The sequence below is a fragment of the Globicephala melas genome, chromosome 4, assembly GCF_963455315.2.
Source record: "Globicephala melas chromosome 4, mGloMel1.2, whole genome shotgun sequence".
NCBI classification, from domain to species: domain Eukaryota; kingdom Metazoa; phylum Chordata; class Mammalia; order Artiodactyla; family Delphinidae; genus Globicephala; species Globicephala melas.
Window position 1 is genome coordinate 74679058 of NC_083317.1, and position 22980 is coordinate 74702037.

Sequence of the window (22980 nt, forward strand, 5' to 3'; positions counted from 1 at the left end):
TATACATATGTTCCCATCTCTCTTCCCTCTTGCGTCTCCCTCCCTCCCACCCTCCCTATCCCACCCCTCCAGGCGGTCACAAAGCACCGAGCTGATCTCCCTGTGCCATGCGGCTGCTTCCCACTAGCTATCTACCTTACGTTTGGTAGTGTATATATGTCCATGCCTCTCTCTCGCTTTGTCACAGCTTCCCCTTCCCCTTCCCCATATCCTAAAGTCCATTCTCTAGTAGTTCTGTGTCATTATTCCTGTCTTAACCCTAGGTTCTTCATGACATTTTTGTTTTTCTTAAATTCCATATATATGTGTTAGCATACGGTATTTGTCTTTTCTCTTTCTGACTTACTTCACTGTGTATGACAGACTCTAGGTCTATCCACCTGATTACAAATAGCTCAATTTTGTTTCTTTTTATGGCTGAGTAATATTCCATTGTATATATGTGCCACATCTTCTTTATCCATTCATCCGATGATGGACACTTAGGATGTTTCCATCTCTGGGCGATTGTAAATAGAGCTGCAATGAACATTTTGGTACATGACTCTTTTTGAATTATGGTTTTCTCAGGGAATATGCCCAGTAGTGGGATTGCTGGGTCATATGGTAGTTCTATTTGTAGTTTTTTAAGGAACCTCCATACCATACTCCACAGTGGCTGTATCAATTTACATTCCCACCAACAGTGCAAGAGGGTTCCCTTTTCTCCACACCCTCTCCAGCATTTATTGTTTCTAGATTTTTTGATGATGGCCATTCTGACTGCTGTGAGATGATATCTCATTGTAGTTTTGATTTTCATTTCTCTAATGATTAATGAAGTTGAGCATTCTTTCATGTGTTTGTTGGCAGTCTGTATACCTTCTTTGGAGAAATGTCTATTTAGGTCTTCTGCCCATTTTTGGATTAGGTTGTTTGTTTTTTTGTTATTGAGCTGCATGAGCTGCGTATAAATTTTGGAGATTAATCCTTTGTCAGTTGCTTCATTTGCAAATATTTTCTCCCATTCTGAGGGTTGTCTTTTGGTCTTGTTTATGGTTTCCTTTGCTGTGCAAAAGCTTTGATGTTTCATTAGGTCCCATTTGTTTATTTTTGTTTTTATTTCCATTTCTCTAGGAGGTGGGTCAAAAAGGATCTTGCTGTGATTTATGTCATAGAGTGTTCTGCCTATGTTTTCCTCTAAGGGATTGATAGTTTCTGGCCTTACACTTAGGTCTTTAACCCATTTTGAGCTTATTTTTGTGTATGGTGTTAGGGAGTGATCTAATCTCATACTTTTATATGTAGCTGTCCAGTTTCCCCAGCACCACTTATTGAAGAGGTTGTCCTTTCTCCACTGTACTTCCTGTCTCCTTTATCAAAGATAAGGTGACCATATGTGCGTGGGTTTATCTCTGGGCTTTCTATCCTGTTCCATTGATCTATATTTCTGTTTTTGTGCCAGTACCATACTGCCTTGATTACTGTAGCTTTGTAGTATAGTTTGAAGTCAGGGATCCTGATTCCTACACCTCCGTTTCTCGTTCTTAAGATTGCTTTGGCTATTCGGGGTCTTTTGTGTTTCCGTACAAACTGTGAATTTTTTTGTTCTACTTCTGTGAAGAATGTCATTGGTAGTTGGATAGGGATTGCATTGAATCTGTAGATTGTTTTGGGGAGTAAGAGTCATTTTCACAATGTTGATTCTTCCAATCCAAGAACATGGTATATCTCTCCATCTATTTGTATCATCTTTAATTTCTTTCATCAGTGTCTTATAATTTTCTGCACACAGGTCTTTCGTCTCCTTAGGTAGGTTTATTCCTAGATATTTTATTCTTTTTGTTGCAATGGTAAATGGGAGTGTTTTCTTGGTTTCACTTTCAGATTTTTCATCATTAGTGTATAGGAATGCCAGAGATTTCTGTGCATTAATTTTGTACCCTGCTACTTTACCAAATTCATTGATTAGCTCTAGTAGTTTTCTGGTAGCATCTTTAGGATTCTCTATGTATAGTATCATGTCATCTGCAGTCAGTGACAGCTTTACTTCTTCTTTTCCGATTTGAATTCCTTTTATTTCCTTTTCTTCTCTGATTGCTGTGGCTAAAACTTCCAAAACTATGTTGAATAAGAGTGGTGAGAGTGGGCAACCTTGTCTTGTTCCTGATCTTAGTGGAAATGTTTTCAGTTTTTCACCATTGAGGATGATGCTTGCTGTGGGTTTGTCATATATGGCCTTTATTATGTTGAGGAAAGTTCCCCCTATGCCTACTTTCTGCAGGATTTTTATCATAAATGGGTGTTGAATTTTGTTGAAAACTTTCTCTGCATCTGTTGAGATGATCATATGGTTTTTCTCCTTCAATTTCTTAATATGGTTTATCACATTGATTGTTTTGCGTATACTGAAGAATCCTTGCATTCCTGGGATAAACCCCACTTGATCATGGTGTATGATCCTTTTAATGTGCTGTTGGATTCTGTTTGCTAGTATTTTGTTGCGGATTTTTGCATCTATGTTCATCAGTGATATTGGCCTGTAGTTTTCTTTCTTTGTGACATCCTTGTCTGGTTTTGGTATCAGGGTGATGGTGGCCTCGTAGAATGAGTTTGGGAGTGTTCCTCCCTCTGCTATATTTTGGAAGAGTTTGAGAAGGATAGGTGTTAGCTCTTCCCTAAATGTTTGATAGAATTCGCCTGTGAAGCCATCTGGTCCTCGGCTTTTGTTTGTTGGACGATTTTTAATCACAGTTTCAATTTCAGTGCTTGTGATTGGTCTGTTCATATTTTCTATTTCTTCCTCATTCAGTCTTGGCAGGTTGTGCATTTCTAAGAATTTGTCCATTTCTTCTGGGTTGTCCATTTTATTGGCATAGAGTTGCTTGTAGTAATCTCTCATGATCTTTTGTATTTCTGCAGTGTCAGTTGTTACTTCTCCTTTTGCATTTCTAATTCTATTGATTTGAGTCTTCTCCCTTATTTTCTTGATGATTCTGGCAAATGGTTTATCAATTTTGTTTATCTTCTCAAAGAACCAGCTTTTAGTTTTATTGATCTCTGCTATCATTTGCTTCATTTCTTTTTCATTTATTTCTGATCTGATTTTTATGATTTCTTTCCTTCTGCTAACTTTGGGGTTTGTTTGTTCTTCTTTCTCTAATTGCTTTATGTGCAAGGTTATGTTGTTTATTCGAGATGTTTCCTGTTTCTTAAGGTAGGATTGTATTGCTATAAACTTCCCTCTTAGAACTGCTTTTTCTGCATTCCATAGATTTTGGGTCATCGTGTCTCCATTGTCATTTGTTTCTAGGTATTTTTTTTATTTTCTCTTCGATTTCTTCAGTGATCACTTCGTTATTAAGTAATGTATTGTTTAGCCTCCATGTGTTTGTATTTTTTACAGATCTTTTCCTGTAATTGATATCTAGTCTCATAGCATTGTGATCGGAAAAGATACTTGAAACAGTTTCAGTTTTCTTAAATTTACCAAGGCTTGACTTGTGACCCAAGATATGATCTATCCTGGAGAATGTTCCATGAGCACTTGAGAAGAATGTGTATTCTGTTGTTTTTGGATGGAATGTCCTATAAATATCAATTAAGTCCATCTTGTTTAATGTATCATTTCAAGCTTGTGTTTCCTTGTTTATTTTCATTTTGGGTGATCTGTCCATTGGTGCAAGTGGGGTGTTAAAGTTCCCTACTATGAATGTGTTACTGTCGATTTCTCCTTTTATGGCTGTTAGTATTTGCCTTATGTATTGAGGTGCTCCTATGTTGGGTGCATCAATATTTACAATTGTTATATCTTCTTCTTGGATCGATCCCTTGATCATTATGTAGTGTCCTTCTTTGTCTCTTCTAATAGTCTTTACTTTAAAGTCTATTTTGTCTGACATGAGAATTGTTACTCCAGCTTTCTTTTGATTTCCATTTGCATGAAATATCTTTTTCCATCCCCTAACTTTCAGTCTGTATGTGTCTCTAGGTCTGAAGTGGGTCTCTTGTAGACAGCAAATATATGGGTCTTGTTTTTGTATCCATTCAGCCAATCTGTGTCTTTTGGTGGGAGCATTTAGTCCATTTATGTTTAAGGTAATTATCGATATGTATATTCCTATTCCCATTTTCCTAATTGTTTTGGGTTCGTTATTGTAGGTCTTTTCCTTCTCTTGTGTTTCTTGCCTAGAGAAGTTCCTTTAGCAGTTGTTGTAAAGCTGGTTTGGTGGTGCTGAACTCTCTCAGCTTTTGCTTGTCTGTAAAGGTTTTAATTTCTCCATCAAATCTGAATGAGATCCTTGCTGGGTAGAGTAATCTTGGTTGCAGGGTTTTCTCCTTTATCACTTCAAATACGTCCTGCCAGTCCCTTGTGGCTTGCAGTTTCTGCTGAAATATCAGCTGTTAACCTTATGGGGAGTCCCTTGTGTGTTATTTGTTGTTTTTCCCTTGCTGCTTTTAATATGTTTTCTTTGTATTTAATTTTTGACAGTTTGATTCATATGTGTCTTTGTGTATTTATCCTTGGATTTATCCTGTATGGGACTCACTGTGCTTCCTGGACTTGATTAACTATTTCCTTTCCCGTATTAGGGAAGTTTTCAACTCTAATCTCTTCAGATATTTTCTCAGTCACTTTATTTTTCTCTTCTTCTTCTGGAACGCCTATAATTTGAATGTTGGTGCATTTAATGTTGTCCCAGAGGTCTCTGAGAGTGTCCTCAGTTCTTTTCATTCTTTTTTCTTTATTCTGCTCTGCAGTAGTTATTTCCACTATTTTATCTTCCAGGTCACTTACCCGTTCTTCTGCCTCAGTTATTCTGCTATTGATCCCATCTAGAGTATTTTTTTTTTTTTTTTTTTTTTTTTTTTGCGGTACGCAGGCCTCTCACCGCTGTGGCCTCTCCCGTTTGGGAGCACAGGCTCCAGACGCGCAGGCTCAGCGGCCATGGCTCACGGGCCCAGCCACTCCGCGGCATGTGGGATCTTCCCGGACCGGGACACGAACCCGTGTCCCCTGCATTGGCAGGCGGACTCTCAACCACTGCGCCACCAGGGAAGCCCCCATCTAGAGTATTTTTAATTTCATTTATTGTGTTGTTCATCGTTGTTTGTTTCATCTTTCGTTCTTCTAGGTCCTTGTTAAATGTTTCTTGCATTTTGTCCATTCTATTTCCAAGATTTTAGATCATCTTTACTATCATTATTCTGAATTCTTTTTCAGGTAGACTGCCTATTTGCTCTTCATTTGTTAGGTCTGGTGAGTTTTTATCTTGCTCCTTCATCTGCTGTGTGTTTTTCTGTCTTCTCATTTTGCTTATCTTATTGTGTTTGGGGTCTCCTTTTTGCAGGCTGCAGGTTTGTAGTTCCCATTGTTTTTGGTGTCTGTCCCCAGTGGCTAAGGTTGGTTCAGTGGGTTGTGTAGGCTTCATAGAGGAGGGGACTAGTGCCTGTGTTCTGGTGGATGAGGCTGGATCTTGTCTTTTTGGTGGGCAGTTCCACGTCTGGAGGTGTGTTTTGGGGTGTCTGTGGACTTATTATGATTTTAGGCAGCCTGTCTGCTAATGGGTGGGGTTGTGTTCCTGTCTTGTTAGTTGTTTGGCATAGGGTGTCCAGCAATGTAGCTTGCTGGTTGTTGAGTGAAGCTGGCTGCTGGTGTTGAGGTGGAGATCTCTGGGAGATTTTTGCCGTTTGATATTATGTGGAGCTGGGAGGTCTCTTGTGGACCAGTGTCCTGAAGTTGGCTCTTCCACCTCAGAGGCACAGCACTGACTCCTGGCTGCAGCACCAAGAGCCTTTCATTCACACGGCTCAGAATAAAAGGGAGAAAAAGTAGAAAGAAAGAATTAGTAGAAGTAGAAAGAAAGAAAGGAGGGAAGGAAGGGAGGGAGGGATGGAGGAAGGAAGGAGGGAAGGAAGGAATAAAAGGAAGAAAGATAGAAGATAAAGTAAAATAAAGATAAAATATAATAAAGTTATTAAAATAAAAAAATAATTATTAAAAAAATTTAAAAAAACAACAACAAGAAAAAGGACAGATAGAACCCTAGGACAAATGGTGGAAGCAAAGCTATACAGAGAAAATCTCACACAGAAGCAGACACATACAAACTCACAAAAAGAGGAAAAGGGGAAAAATCATAAATCTTGCTCTCAAAGTCCACCTCCTCAATTTGGGATGATTCGTTGTCTAAATCAGGGAAGGAAGGAAAGAAAGAAAGAAGATAAAGTAAAATAAAGTTATTAATATACAATTAATTGTTAAGAAAAAAAATTAAAAAAAAAAAGGAAGGATAGAACCCTAGGACAAATGGTGGAAGCAAAGCTATACAGACAAAAATCTCACACAGAAGCATATACATACACACTCACAAAAAGAGGAAAAGGGGAAAAAAATCATAAATCTTGCTCTCAAAGTCCACCTCCTCAATTTGGGATGGTTCGTTGTCTATTCAGGTATTCCACAGATGCAGCGTACATCAGGTTGATTGTGGAGCTTTAATCCGCTGCTTCTGAGCCTGCTGGGAGAGATTTCCCTTTCTCTTCTTTGTTCTCACAGCTCCCGGGGCTCAGCTTTGGATTTGGCCCCGTCTCTGTGTGTAGGTCGCTGGAGGGCGTCTGTTCTTCGCTCAGACAGGACGGGGTTAAAGGAGCCGCTGATTCGGCGGCTCTGGCGCACTCAGGCGGGGCGGAGGGAGGGGCACGGAGTGCGGGGCGGGCCTGCGGCGGCAGAGGCCGGCGTGACGTTGCACCAGCCTGAGGCGCGCCGTGCATTTTCCTGGGGAAGTTGTTCCTGGATCCCGGGACCCTGGCAGTGGCGGGCTGCACAGGCTCCCCGGGAGAGGGGTGTGAATAGTGACCTGTGCTCGCACACAGGCTTGTTGGTGGCGGCAGCAGCAGCCTTAGCGTCTCCCGCCCGTCTCTGGGGTCCGCGCTTTTAGCCGCGGCTCGCGCCCGTCTCTGGAGCTCCTTTAAGCAGCGCTCTTAATTCCCTCTCCTCGCGCACCAGGAAACAAAGAGGGAAGAAAAAGTCTCCTGCCTCTTCGGTAGGTCCAGACTTTTCCCGGACTCCCTCCCGGCTAGCCGTGGCGCACTAACCCCCTGCAGGCTGTGTTCACACCACCAACCCCAGTCCTCTCCCTGCGCTCCGACCGAAGCCCGAGCCTCAACTCGCAGCCCCGCCCGCCCCGGCGGGTGAGCAGACAAGGCTCTCGGCCTGGTGAGTGCCAGTCGGCCCTGAACCTCTGTGCGGGAATCTCTCCGCTTTTCCCTCCGCACCCCTGTTGCTGCGCTCTCCTCCGCGGCTCCGAAGCTTTGCCCCTCCGCCACCCGCAGCCTCCGCCCGCGAATAGTGTGTGGAAAAGTGTCCTTCCTAGTGTGTGGAAAGCTTTCCTCCTTCACAGCTCCTTCCCACTGGTGCAGGTCCCGTCCCTATCCTTTTGTCTCTGTTTATTCTTTTTTCTTTTGCCCTACCCAGGTACGTGTGGAGGGGTGGGTTTCTTGTCTTTTGGGAGGTCTGAGGTCTTCTGCCCGCGTTCAGTAGGTGTTCTGTAGGAGTTGTTCCATGTGTAGATGTATTTCTGGTGTATCTGTGGGGAGGAAGGTGATCTCCACGTCTTACTCTTCCGCCATCTTCCCGGAAGCCCCCCGGCAGGAGGATTCTTAACCACTGCGCCACCAGGGAAGTCCTATAATTACTTTAAATTTTTCAGTTTTCCAGTTTTCTTAGCTGGAAATGGAAGGTCATCATTCCTGCTTTACTTTGATAATGAACATGAAGACACTTTGGAAACTACACAGAGCTCTCATTGCATAGCCTGTAAAAGAATGCACATTGACAGGGAGGTTTGTGCTTATAGAACTGGCATAACTTCGTTATATTGTATGAGGAGCTAGATTGAATGGCAAGATAAGCAACCTTTTAAATATAATATTTTAAAAAGATGAAAAAATGGACAGATGGGGAGGGCGGATAGAAGTTGATCTGTTCCAAAGTGTAGGAATATAATAAAAGCATGTGGGAAAAGACAGTGGGATGGACTCAGACAGGTGTCTGGAATTTAGAATTGGGACCCTGCTTGGTATGAAACCAACAAAGCATTGTTTCTAGCGTGGTGAGGGGACAGAGCATCTCAGGCTTGGCATCTGGGGAGCAATAGCTTGAGTGTGGGACAGAAGAATATTTATGTCAGGATAGACATTCTACTTTGCAAAATGAGTCAAGAGCTTGTATTTCTGAGGCGAGGTAAGCGTTTTATCAAAGGCATGCCAGATGTGGACACTACCTAAGGAAGCCGTTTGGCACCTGCGTGCACTGCTAATAAGAGAAAGGGACCTAGTAACTACACATGAAAGCAGCTTTCCGTCAAGGATCACAGAAACTTTTCTGATAATATATCTTTACCAAGTGAGACAGAGAAGTCGGTGGATTTAAAGATGCATGTTCCAGCTCCCTTATTATCCTAACAGGCAATTCTAACAAAAGCAGAACTATTGATACTAATTCTTAGCTCTAAATGCCAGTAAACTCAGGGGTCGAATTTCAGGTCTATGTTAGGGGAAATAGTAAAATCGTAGCAGCAGCAGTAAATGTTTACATAGCACTTATACACAGTAACACACAGCAGCCCTGGGACGGGGGTACTATCAGCACCCCCATTTTATAGATGACAAACTGAGGAATAAAGAGGTTAACTAACTTGTTCAAGGTCACAGCCAGTAAGGGGCACACTAGGCTTTGAACTCAAAGTGTTTTGGTCCAGAGAATGTGCTTTTAACTCGGACCCTCTCCTTCCTCTCAACTGTAGCCATTATAACCTGTATAAAGTACACCTATGACTTTGTGGGATATAGCTGTGGGACCTAGGCCATAAGCTTCAGGTGTGGTTTTCCATTCTGTCCCAGGCTTTCCTTGGAAGGAAGAAGTTTGTCCAGATTATACATTTATTAGAGGTCGGTCTCTTATCTTTTTGTTATTTGTACCCTCATGGCACATAGCAGCTGCTCAATAGTTGAAATAAACTAAATTGTCTCTGCGGTGTTTTCCCCTTGATGTAAAATTCTTTTTGTTATTAAACAAGAGAGGAGGCTAGGAAGGCATAGCTCCCTGTACTGCAAACCCTTAAAGGCAAGCTGGGATTTAGTTGTTCATCCTCTTTTGGTCAAACACTTTCACCAAATCCTGACTCCAAACTCAAGGCCTTTTCTAGCCCCTCTTGCCCATGGTGGTTCCCTGGTTCCAGCCAAGGGAATCATTCATTGCTGCCGTCACCCAGTCCTTCTGTCACATGGCTCATGATCACGTCTGTGGGTTGAGTTCAAGACCTGAAGGCTGACAGATCTGGGTTTGAATCAGGGCAGCAGAACTTGCCAGCTGTGTGGCCTTGGACAAGTCATTACATTCAGCCTTTCTGAGCTAAGCCTCATCATTTATGGAGTGAGGGTCATATTACCCTATTCAGGAGATGCTTGAGAGACTGAAACCATATAGCATATCATGTAGTATAGTGTTTGGCATGGGGTAGCCACGTGCTGAAATTGTAGAAACTGAATTTCCCAGTTAGATTACAACTTCTTGGAGGGCTGGGATCATGTTTAAGGAAGGATCTTTGTCAGGGATTCTTCACTTCCTCAACCCCTCACTCTGTCCTCCCCTTACCTTCCTCAGCTTCTTCACTCTCTGCCCCTCCCACCAGTTTCATCACCAAAATTCCAATTTGTTCATTTGTTGTTTGTTGTGCTTAATCAATGTTTGGGGTCATTTTGGTTCTGTCCCAGGAGATATTTGGCTACCGGACTCAGAGCTGCCGGAAAACCCTCTGCCTTGCTGGATCTATCTTCTCCTTTGGGATCCTCCCCTTGGTGTTTTACTGGAGACCCGCTTGGCACGTGTGGGCAAATTGCATCCCGTGTTCCTTGCAAGAAGCAGACGTCGTGTTGCTGAGGACAACAGTAAGTGTGTACCTGGTTCTGTACCTGGTGGCCCTTTTTCCTGGACACCTTGTTATGGGATGGTTGTGGGGAGATGAACACAAGGCAGGCGGCAGCTGGATGTCCAGCCGCAGGCTCCATCACAGCCTTACATTTACTTACCAAGAATTCAATAATTTGTGTATGATTGGATTTCATTAAGAAGACCTAATTCATAGGGTATTCCTTTTAAATTGTGATTTTTAGTGAATGTCGGAATAGGGAATAACCATGTTAACAGTTAAAAATAATAGTGTGAAGTAGTTATGTCAGGCTATAGGTTATAACGTTCATACTCATCCTTCTCCCCACCCCCATCCTGACATATCAATGCCTATCCCAGCTCCCCTCCACTGGGGTATCCCTGGGGGAAGGGAAGGTGGGGAGGAGGTGGGAAGTACCCCTCTGAGGAGGATCCTGTCTTCCCCTGCTCCTCTGAGAGAGCCATGGTTATTGATAGGAGTCTGTTGCATCCTGTAGATATGCTAGGGTTTAAAAGTGTGGCCATCTTGTCCCTGAGTAGATTGCCGCTTTCTGCTAATACAAGGTCCTGGTGTTAGGGGAGTTCCCCTGTATTGGCTCTGATAACACTTCCTTCTAGCACTCATTACACTTAGGTGAAGTGCCTTGTTCCTGCTGGACTGTTAGCTCCACAGAAGAAGGGACTATCTCTAACTTGTTAACTGCATCCCTAGTTCCGGCACATGGTAGGGATTCCATACATATGTGGTGGCTGACAGGCTAAAGTGGACATTCCTCTTGATAGAAGTCAAAGTGCAGTCTCACAGAGGACCCTTTTCGGGCTAACTTTTACTGAGTGTGTCTAACAATGTGTCAGCCCAAATGACCCAGAATGACAACCAAATTCTTGATAAATCAAACTCTACTAGGCTGTTAGCTTCTTTTTTTATGTAGCGACCTCTCTAGATAAACATTCTATTCATTTCAGTGAGAGAAGAGGATAGCAGCAAGTCTTATAACTGGCCCCCAATTTTTTTTACATATTTCACTCTGAGTTGGAGCTAGACCTCAATGAAACTGGCAGTTGGATGAAGTTTGTCTTTGTTGACCTGCCCTCCCTGGGCTCAGCCCCATCCCTTATTTCTGGCTCCTGGTCACTTCAAGAGCCACCCGTCCTATGTCCCGGCTTAGCTGACACGTGGACCATATTACAGATGAGAGCTGAGGCAGCTCCACCCAAGTTCAACTATAATTTAACTCAAGATTCTTGGAGAATAGCCTTCAAGACATTAAGAAGGCAAGATGATAGTGGAGTCAGAGCATCTCATGCTGATGATGTTGGGCTGGGAGCCCTGCTCCACTGCTGCCTCAAACCATACTTCATGAAGGCTCACAGAATATGCATGAGAGAAGAGTGCCTGGCGCTCACCAAGGAAGATCTCGTCATTTGATTGGGGGAGGAAATGGGGTCTGGAGAGGGTGCAGATTTTAGCCACACTCCTTGATGAGTTAGGGGCCTCACCAGGAAGAAGTACCATATATCCCAGTTCCTAGTTCAGGGTTGTCCCCACACAACTGCACGTAGATTCCAAACACCAACCAGCATTAGAATCATCTGGAGGGCTATGAACAGATTGCTGGGCCCCCCTCCCAGGGCTTCTAATTCTTTAGATTTGCATTGGGGCTCCAGAGTTTGCATTTTTAACAAGTTCTCAGATGATGCTAATGCTTCTGGTAAGGGACCATACTTTGAGCAAAACTGCTGCAGATAGTCACCACTCCCACTGGCGAGCTTACTTGGTCCTTGGGAGAGGAACAGGGGCCTGGACATTTGCTTTATGGCTCAGCCAATATATATTTATATGGTCTCAAAGGGACTTATCCAGATTTAGCAAAGTATTGTAAGTGGTCCTGCTGTATACAGCCCTAGTGTCTTGCTGGAGCAGGGGTAGAGAGAGGTTTATTTTCAGGGGCTCAGGGTAGGGATGTAAGGACTTATGGAAGACCACATCTTTGGGATACTTTCATAGTTCAACCTGTTCCATGTGAACTTAAGGACCTATGAGATTCTTCTTTTTTGTCATGAAAGGAGGATTTGGAAAAGTACTTCACTCTACCCTGCAGGTGCTTTCATTTCGCGCAGCTAGTTCTCAGGGGGCAATGCTTTTGTTGCAGCAGAAACAACCTCAGAAACAGAAAAGCTTTCTGTCTTTCAGAATGTATCACCAGACTCTTCAGATCTGAGAGCATGTGGTTGGCTGAGCTATAAGTTCCGAGGTTGCTGGCAGAGTCAAGGCACAGAGAGGAGCAAGAGGAAATGAACAAGGAAATGGCAAGGAAGGGAGCAAAATGAAAGAAAAGGAGAGGGAAATAGGTAACAGAAAAATAAAGAGGGAGAAAAGAGAAAGATCTAGTAAGATACAAGCTACTATGCATGACATAAACTACTATGATATACAACAAGAATGTATTATACAGCACAGGGAATTATAGCCATTATCTTGTGATGACTTTTAATGGAGTATAATCTGTAAAAATACTGAATCACTATGCTGTACATCTGAAGCTAATATAATATTGTAAATGGACTATACTTCAATAATAGAACCTAAAATTTACAAAGAAAGAAAAGAAGATCTGGTAAGAGTGAAAGAAATAAAAAAAATATCAACCAACACGGAGCTGGTCCATTATGGGATTCGGAGTCAAAAGTTTTGACTTCTAGTCCCAGCACCTTAGGTACACGACACCTTAGGTTTGTTACTTAATGTTTCAGGACCTCAGTTTCTCTATCTGTAAAATGGGCCTAGTAAAAGCACTTGTTCTTTCTTGGGTTGGTGTGAGGATGAAGTGAGATTACATATGTAAAAACCATTTACAAACTGTAAAGTGCATCATCAAAGACAATTTTGATCGTGTATGTGTTTTTGATATAGCAACTTCACAAGCTTGCTGTACGAAAGCGCTTGCTATAGCCTCGATGCACCCATGTATAATGGCCCTGCTCATCTGGACGCTGTGTCCTTCCCTTATTATCCAGGAGGCCTGGCACTTCCTTCCAGGACAGGAGACATGGGGAAGATGCCCTATAACTAGAAATCCCCAACACTCATATGTGCTCAAGCAGGTCACCTCTCCTAGTTGCCTGTGATCAGCTTTGAACTGGACATACAGCAGAAAGATTCAAAAAGGCATCAGTGCCTCAGGGAGCTGCATTCCATCACCCTGCCCCTTTCTTTGGCTCTTTGAAAGTGTATTAAGCCTTTCTCCCATTACACTGCCCTCTGCAACTCATCAGAGCTATTGAAACCAGCTTCAATCTTGTCTTTTTCATCTTGATTTCAACCTTAATTTTTAATTACCTGCTCTTGTGCCTCATTTTAAATGGATTTGCTATGCCAGAGACTCTCCAAATAAATGAGGTGCTAAATTAGTCTTTATGTAATTAGATAACCCGATTATTTCAAACACTTTTACTATGTGAGCCTTAGATAAAAATAAGCTTTGAGAATCAATAGATTAAAAGTCTGCTGTAAGGTTATTTGCATTAAAATGATACCTTAAGAAAGATATTATTTGAATTATATTATAATAGCTGTTCAGTAAAGATTTCCCAGTAAGAAAGACTGGATGACTCTTACCTGAAAATATGTTGCATATCTGTTTTTCATGTTATTAAAAAATCAGTACTTGATATTTATCATCAGTCTTACACTGGTAAGATTACAGATCATTATCCCAGATACTGATTAGGTAGTCATTTTTTAACATTAAAAAAATAGTAACGTGATGTGTACTGACTGAAAATCTTCAGCACCTAGTTTATTTTCTGTTCCCCTCCTCTTATTAAGCACCTCTAAGAGTGAGATTTTTCCAAAAGATAAGAGTAATTACATTTCTATTTTATAATTTAAAAGTGGCATTTTATTCATTATTCATCTACTTCTGACTTTTAACCAATATCTGTGGCGATGCCACATTTCTATGCAAATAACGTGATTTATATTCATTGGTGTTTTGAATTCAGATGCTCCTGATGATTTTCATAGTTTTTATCTTTATTATAATTACATATACATTTTTCCTTCGCTGTCACTGTATGTCACATGTTGCCAAAGACTCACAATGTTCAGAGAAGAACTTTGTGTTGATTGGCTATTAGGCCTGACTCTGGGCATTTCACTTCAATGTTTTAGTGGGGAACATTTCCCCTTCAGTTTCACCGAAAGATGTCAGTGGTAGGGGCTTTAGTTTAAAAACTTAGAAATCCCCCAAATCAGCCATGCAAATGGCATCTTGGGTCCACCAGCCCACCAGGATGCTCATCAGATACCAGCATTTGTGTTCATGTTTCCTGGATCCCTTACTTCCTCCCCTCCCTCCTCTTCTGCAGCCTGGTCTCTCCAAGCCCAGGCTCCACACATTGGCACCACTTTCTAAGGGAATCAGACAGTTTGTTTTGTCTATGCTTTTACTCATAAAATTTCTTCTGATATTCCCTATCTCCCCCATCCATTCATTCACTTATTCATTCAACAAGTATTTATTGAGTACCAGTCAAGTACCAGACATTGTTATAGGCACTGGGAATACAGCTATGAACAAAACAGACGGAAATCCTTGCAGAGGGACATTCTGGAGAGGACTCAACTGATAGACACTTGTACACACTCATACACACATTCTCTATACAGTAAATATAGACAGTAGGTGTTCTATCTCTACTTATTAAAACCTACTCATTCTTCAGCCATATACCACCTTTTCTATTAAATCTTAGTTGATCCATTCTCTGTCCCAATACCAGAGGGAATTAATTGCCTGTCCTTCCTTCTCTCCTAGCTCTGTATTTGTTAGCTCTGACTGCTGTAGTGCTTTCTGCAGTCTGCCTTCAATTAAAATGCTATTTGCTCTACATTTTATAAAACAGCATCTCATTGATTATATTATTTAATTCTCATAACAACCATAGGAAATGGCATTATCATTTTTATTTTACTGATGAGGATACAGAGAGGACAATAACTTTGCAACCTGGTAAATGTCAGCCAGGATTTCCCTCTCCCTTCCTCCTTCCTTCATAAATTTGATGAGCACAGGTTGTATGCCAGCCACAGTGCTATCTCATGGACAGCGCAGGGGGCAGGGAGTATAACAGTAAAATCAGGGTTCTTGACTCCATGGAGTTCGTCAAATCAACTACACAAATAAATGCAAAAATCCAACTGTTATAAGTGGTACTTAGGAAAGCTTCGTGGTTATTGTAAGATTATAGACCAGGGATTTGATCAAGTCAAGAAAACCAGGAAAGGCTTTCCTGAGCCATCAGGATGATTAGAGAACAGATGTGTGGACACAGCAGGGAGGTGGGGGGAGTTGGGGGGTGTGGGCAGGGAGGGGGTGTGGGATGAATTGGGAAATTGGGATTGACGTATGTGCACTGCCATGTGTAAAAGAGATAGCTAGTGGGAACCTGCTGTATAGCCCAGGGAGTTCAGCTTGGTGCTCTGTGGTGACCTAGATGGGTGGAATGGGGGGGAGTGGGGTGGGAGGGAGGTCCAAGAGGGAGGGGATATATGTATACACATAGCTGATTCACTTTATTGTACAGCAGAAAGTAATGCAACATTATAAAGCAACTAGACCCCAATATAAAAAAAAAAAAGGTGATGGTGGCTGGTGGGGAGGAGCGTATGGGGAATGGTCCAGGTAAAGGGGGTAGTGTGGACAAAGAACTTGAACCTGTCTTTTGAGTCTCTAAGCCCAGCGCTTTCCCCCACTATACTACATTCCTTTTTTTTTTTTTTTTTTTTTGCCGTACGCGGGCCTCTCACTGTTGTGGCCTCTCCCGTTGCGGAGCACAGGCTCCGGAAGCGCAGGCTCAGCGGCCATGGCTCACGGGCCCAGCCGCTCCGCGGCATGTGGGATCTTCCCGGACCGGGGCACGAACCCATGTCCCCTGCATCGGCAGGAGGACTCTCAACCACTGCGCCACCAGGGAAGCCCTATGCTGCATTCCTTTTTATAGCTTTTTCTCCTATTACACTAGAAGCTTTTTGGAGACAGTTGTCGTGGCTTTTCATTCCCCACAACACTTAGCACGTGTCCACAGTGGGTGTTCAATAATTATTTAATTCAATTACATAAATGAATTAAATCTGTAATAAATGGTCTCATGGTTTCTACCAACACTTTATCACAAAGACCCTAAGGTGAAAAGTCACGGATGAGAATGTAAGAGAAGATGGTATGATTCTTTTAGGTACTCATTCCTTCTTCTGAATCCTATTCCCCCATCCCCCCATTTTTTTTAAATACGTTTATTTATTTATGTATTTATTTATTTTTGGCTGTGTTGCGTCTTCGTTGCTGTGCATGGGCTTTCTGTAGTTGTGGTGAGCCGGGGTTACTCTTGGTTGGGCTCTGCGGGCTTCTCACTGCGGTGGCTTCTTTTGTTGGGGAGCACGGGCTCTAGGCCCGTTGGCTTCAGTAGTTGTGGCACATGAGCTCAGTAGTTGTGGCTCGTGGGCTCTAGAGTGAAGGCTCAGTAGTTGTGGTGCACAGGCTTAGTTGCTCCGCGACATGTGGGATCTTCCTAGACCAGGGATTGAACCCATGTCCCCTGCATTGGCAGGCGGATTCTTATCCACTGCACCAACACAGAAGTCCCCCCCATCCCCTATTTTAAACCATTTTTTTGTTAGGCATTCAGTCAGAAATCCCTGAGATTCTATGGGCTGGCTTCTCACAGATGATTTTTTTTTTAAAGACAAATAGTTCTGAGGCCGTTATCTATTATAAAACAGGGCTATTTCTATTGTGATTTATAGCTTGCAAAGCTTTTGCATATATGTTGTCTCATTTGGTCCTTACTAGTAGAGATTATTTCTTAGCTATTTTACATTGGAGACATAAAGAAGTGAAAAGAAATGCTCGTGGTGTTACAGCTGTAAGCAGTGAAAACAAAATTTATGCTGAATTGTTCAGCATTTTTTTTCTTTTTTTTTTAAACATCTTTATTGGAGTATAATTGCTTTACAATGTTGTGTTAGTTTCTGCTGTATAACAAAGCAAGTCAGGTACATGTATCCCCATATCAGCTCCCTCTTGCTTCTCCCTCCCACCCTCCCTATCCCACCACTCTAGGTGGTCACAAAGCACCGAGCTCTTCTCCCTGTGCTATGCGGCTGCTTCCCACTAGTTATCTATTTTACATTTGGTAGTGTATATATGTACATGCCACTCTCTCACTTTGTCCCAGCTTACCCTTCCCCCTCACCGTGTCCTCAAGTCCATTCTCTACCTCTGCGTCTTTATTCCTGTCCTGCCCCTAGGTTCTTCAGAACCATTTTTTTTTCTTGTTTTAGATTCCATGTATATGTGTTAGCATATGGTATTTGTCTTTCTCTTTCTGACTTACTTCACTATGTATGACAGACCCTAGGTCCATCCATCTCACTACAAATAACTCAATTTCGTTTCTTTTTATGGCTGAGTAATATTCCATTGTATATATGTGCCACATATTCTTTATCCATTCATCTGTCGATGGACACTAAGGTTGCTTCCATGTCCTGGCTATTGTAAATAGAGCTGCAATGAACATTTTGGTACATGACTCTTTTTGAATTATGGTTTTTTCAGGGCATATGCCCAGTAATGGGATTACTGGGTTGTATGGTAGTTCTATTTTTAGTTTTTTGACGAACCTCCATACTTTTTTCCATAGTGGTTGTATCAATTTACATTCCCACCAACAGTGCAAGAGGGTTCCCTTTTCTCCACACCCTCTCTAGCATTTATTGTTTGTAGATTTTTTGATGATGGCCATTCTGACTGGTGTGAGATGATACCTCATTGTAGTTTTGATTTGCATTTCTCTAATGATTAGTAGCATCCTTTCATGTGTTTTTTAACAATCTGTGTATCTTCTTTAGAGAAATGTCTATTTACGTCTTCTGGCCAATTTTGGATTGGGTTATTTTGTTATTTGTTATTGAGCTGCATGAGCTGCTTGTATATTTTGGAGATTAGTCCTTTGTCAGTTGCTTCGTTTGAAAATATTTTCTCCCATTCTGAGGGTTGTCTTTTTGTCTTGTTTATGGTTTCCTTTGCTGTGAAAAAGCTTTAAAGTTTCATTAGGGCCCATTTGTTTATTTTTGTTTTATTTCCATTTCTCTAGGAGGTGGGTCAAAAAGGATCTTGCTGTGATTTGTATCATGAAGTGTTCTGCCTATGTTTTCCTCTAAGAGTTTTATAGTGTCTGACCTTACATTTAAGTCTTTAATTCATTTTGACTTTATTTTTTGTGTATGGCATTAGGAAATGTTCTAATTTCATTCTTTTACATGTAGCTGTCCAATTTTCCCAGTGCCACTTATTGAAGAGGCTGTCTTTTCTCCATTGTATATTCTTGTCTCCTTTATCAAAGATAAGGTGACCAAATGTGCATGGGTTTACCTCTGGGCTTTCTATCCTGTTCCATTGATCTTTATTTCTATTTTTGTGCCAGTACCATATTGTCTTGATTACTGTAGCTTGTAGTATAGTCTGAAGCCAGGGAGCCTGATTCCTCAACCTCCATTTTTCTTTCTCAAGATAACTTTGGCTATTCGGGGTCTTTTGTGTTTCCATACAATTTGTGAAATTTTTTGTTATAGTTCTGTGAAAAATGCCATTGGTAGTTTGATAGGGGTTGCATTGAATCTGTAGATTGCTTTGGGTAGTATAGTCATTTTCATGATGTTGATCCTTCCAATCCAAGAACATGGCATGTCTCTTCATCTGTTTGTATAGTCTTTAATTTCTTTCATCAGTGTCTTATAGTTTTCTGCATACAGGTCTTTTGTCTCCTTAGGTAGGTTTATTCCTAAGTATTCTATTCTTTTTGTTACAATGGTAAATGGGAGTGTTTCCTTAATTTCTCTTTCAGATTTTTCATCATTAGTGTATAGGAATGCCAGAGATTTCTGTGCATTAATTTTGTATCCTGCTACTTTACCAAATTCATTGATTAGCTCTAGTAGTTTTCTGGTAGCATCTTTAGGATTCTCTATATATAGTATCATGTCATCGGCAAACAGTGACAGCTTTACTTCTTTTTCGATTTGGATTCCTTTTATTTCTTTTTCTTCTCTGATTTCTGTGGCTAAAACTTCCCAAACTATGTGGAATAATAGTGGCAAGAGTGGACATCCTTGTCTTGTTCCTGATCTTAGAGGAAATGATTTCAGTTTTTCACCATTGAGAATGATGTTGGCTGTGGGTTTGTCATATGTGGCCTTTATTATGTTGAGGTAGGTCCCCTCTCTGCCTACTCTCTGGAGGGTTTTTATCATTAATGGGTGTTGAATTTTGTCAAATGCTTTTTCTGCATCTAGTGAGATTATCATATGGTTTTTATCCTTCAGTTCTTTAATAGGGTTTATCACATTGATTGATTTGCATATACTGAAGAATCCTTGCATTCCTGGGATAAACCCCACTTGATCATGGTGTATGATCCTTTTAATGTGCTGTTGGATTCTGTTTTCTAGTATTTTGTTGAGGATTTTTCCATCTGATATTGGTCTGTAGTTTTCTTTTTTTGTGACATCTTTGTCTGGTTTTGTTATCAGGGTGATGGTGGGCTCATAGAATGAGTTTGGGAGTGTTCCTACCTCTGCTATATATTGGAAGAGTTTGAGAAGGATAGGTGTTAGCTCTTCTCTAAATGTTTGATAGAATTCGCCTGTGAAGCCATCTAGTCCTGGGCTTTTGTTTGTTAGAAGATTTTAAATCACAGTTTCAATTTCAGTGCTTGTGATTAGGCTGTTTATATTTTGTATTTCTTCCTGGTTTAGTCTCAGAACATTGTGCTTTTCTAAGAATTTGTCCATTTCTTCTAGATTGTCCATTTTATTGGCGTATAGTTGCTTGTAGTAATCCCTCATGATCCTTTGTATTTCTGCAGTGTCAGTTGTTACTTCTCCTTTTTCATTTCTAATTCTGTTGATTTGAGTCTTCTCCTTTTTTTCTTGATGAGTCTGGCTAATGGTTTATCAATTTTGTTTATCTTCTCAAAGAACCAGCTTTTAGTTTTATTGATCTTTGCTCTCATTTCCTTCATTTCTTTTTCATTTAGTTCAGATCTGATCTTTATTGTTTCTCTCCTTCTGCCAACTTTGGTTTTTTTTTTTTTTCTGTACTTCTTTCTCTAATTGCTTTAGGTGTAAGGTTAGGTTGTTTAATTGAGATGTTTCTTATTTCTTGAGGTAGGATTGTATTGCTATAAACTTCCCTCTTAGAACTGCTTTTGCTGCATCCCATAGGTTTTGGGTGGTCGTGTTTTCATTGTCATTTATTTTTAGGTATTGTTTGATTTTCTCTTTGATTTCTTCAGTGATCTCTTGGTTATTTAGTAGTGTATTGTTTAGCCTCCATGTGTTTGTATTTTTTACAGATTTTTTCCTGTAATTGATATCTAGGCTCATACCTGTGTGGCTGGAAAAGATACTTGATACTATTTCAATTTCCTTAAATTTACCAGGGCTTGATTTGTGACGCAAGATACGATCTATCCTGGACAATGTTCCATGAGCATTTGAGAAGAATGTGTATTCTGTTGTTTTTGGATGGAATGTCCTATAAATATCAATTAAGTCCATCTTGTTGAATGTGTCATTTAAAGCTTGTGTTTCCTTATTTATTTTCATTTTGGATGATCTGTCCATTGGTGAAAGGAGTGTTAAAGTCCCCTACTATTATTGTGTTACTGTCAAGTTCCCCTTTTTTGGCTGTTAGCATTTGCCTTATGTATTGAGGTGCTCCTATGTTGGGTGCATAAATATTTACAATTGTTATAGCTTCTTCTTGGATTGGTCCCTTGATCATTATGTAGTGTCCTTCTTTGTCTCTTGTAATAGTCCTTATTTTAAAGTCTATTTTGTCTGATATGAGAACTGCTACTCCAGACTTCTTTTGATTTCCATTTGCATGGAATATGTTTTTCCATCCCCTCACTTTCAGTCTGTATCTGTCCCTAGGTCTGAACTGGGCCTCTTGTAGACAGAATATATACAGTTCCTGTTTTTGTATCCATTCAGCCAGTGTATGTCTTTTGGTTGGAGCATTTAATTCATTTACATTTAAGGTAATTATTGATATGTATGTTCTTATTACCATTTTCTTAATTTTTTTGGGTTTGTACTCTGTAATGGCCTATATGGGAAAAGAATCTACCAAAGAGTGGATATATGTTTACATATAACTGATTCACTTTGCTCTACACCTGAAACTTACACAACATTGTAATCAACTATACTGCAATAAAAATTTAAAAGAAAAGAATAACAACTGATCATAGAGGCTTTTCAATCTGCTTTTCTGGAACTTTTTAAAAGGAATATCAGATTGAACTTTTCAAAGGCCTCTCAAGCCAGGAAAGTCAAATAAGGACTTGCCATCAGACTCTGACTGCAGTATGTACAGATTTGGGTAAATTCCTCTCTTCTTGAGGTCTCCAAACTATCTTGAGGTTCCTGCACTTGCCAGGGACTGACCTTCCTTACTCACCTGGTAAGACTTCTGGAAACCCTGTATGCATGGTACTAGGTAAATATTTCCAAGAGTCATTATTGGCTCCATAAAGTCAATCTTAGTACTTTAAAGCTGTCTTGTCATATCTGAGTCAATGATGCCTCTGTCAAATATGACATTTCAGTCAGTGCCTTGATAATATAACCAATGTTTCCAATTGTGTCCTGTTATAAGGAGAACAGATTCTTATTGAACTTACGCAAGTAACTATATTGCCATGAAAATAAGAATACTCACTAAGAGTTTCCAAATTCTGGAGGGATCAGGTAGGGAGAAAAAGAGAAATGTTCTATCTTTGTTTACAAAGTTATCATTTATCAAATTGCTGCAAGTCATAGATAGCTTGAGAGAAAAGTTTTCCTTAAATCTGGAAAAGCAAAACATAAAAGAACCAGCAATGTTTTAAACAAAAATTATAATCATCCTGTACAGTTCATTCAGTCCTGTGGAATTAATTCTTGATCTTTTCTTAGCACTTTTTTGAAGCCATCTGTTTCTTCATTAGAGTTCTGTAAATTCTTACCCAATTCAGTAGTATGATCTGAGAATTTATCAGAAAACTGTACTCTAGACAAAGTATCAGAGGCCTTTCTGAATCTCTGTAAGGATGAAACATATTTGTAAAAGCATCACAGTAAAACAATAACTGTCTATAAATGACAAAAGAATTAAAATGTAAAATAGATAGCTAGTGGGAAGCAGACACATAGCACAGGGAGATCAGCTCGGTGATTTATGACCACCTAGAGGGGTGGGATATGGAGGGTGGGAGGGAGACACAAGAGGGAGGGGATATGAGGGTATATGTATACATATAGCTGATTCACTTTGTTATACAGCAGAAACTAACACACCATTGTAAAGCAATTATACTCCAATAAAGATGTTAAAAAGAAAAATGCATGGTTAAAGTGCTGATTACAGTGCAATTGACAAGGAAATTAAGTTATCTCTGTGACATACACCATTTTAAGATAATAACTAGGATTATGATTGATAACATTATGCCAGGACAATCAGAATTCCAGAAATTTCATAGTTTCTATAACACTTATATACCTATACAGACACAACATAAAGCAGGCTTAGTATTACTTCTTTTTTTGACAATGCCTCCCATGTGATTTAACATGTCAAATAAGCGTAATTAGTTTAACATCTCCCTTTTTATAAGGAGAAAGTACAAATGTCTGAGATATTTCAGGGGCCTTCTGAAACATCTCATATCTCAAAGTTAGATCTAAGTTAAAAGACTTCGTTTAGAATTTGATTTTGGGAAGTTTGTCAAAAATATCAAATTTTTGTTTTTAAACACTTGGTCAAATAGGATCATAAGTCACTGTGAAATAATGCTTAGTTATTCATTTAAACAAAATAAGAATTAAATACTTCATAGGTAAATATAAATGTTATATAGTTGTAAATCGTCTTAGCTACAAAGTATAGAATCTTTGTTTTTCTAGACAGATTACATTAAGGTAAAGAAATCTTTGT

The 22980-nt window shown here is 40.4% G+C and overlaps 1 protein-coding gene across 7 annotated transcripts in view; it reads left to right on the forward strand.

Moving 5' to 3' along the window:
* The window catches only part of ATP13A4 (ATPase 13A4), a 156166-nt gene that overhangs the window by 36010 nt on the left and 97176 nt on the right, over positions 1-22980 (forward strand). For all 7 annotated transcript variants that reach the window (XM_060298278.1, XM_060298279.1, XM_060298282.2 and 4 more), the window contains exon 2: positions 9757-9930. In XM_060298278.1, coding sequence (XP_060154261.1) covers positions 9757-9930 — 174 coding nt within the window. The remainder of the gene's footprint in view (positions 1-9756; positions 9931-22980) is intronic.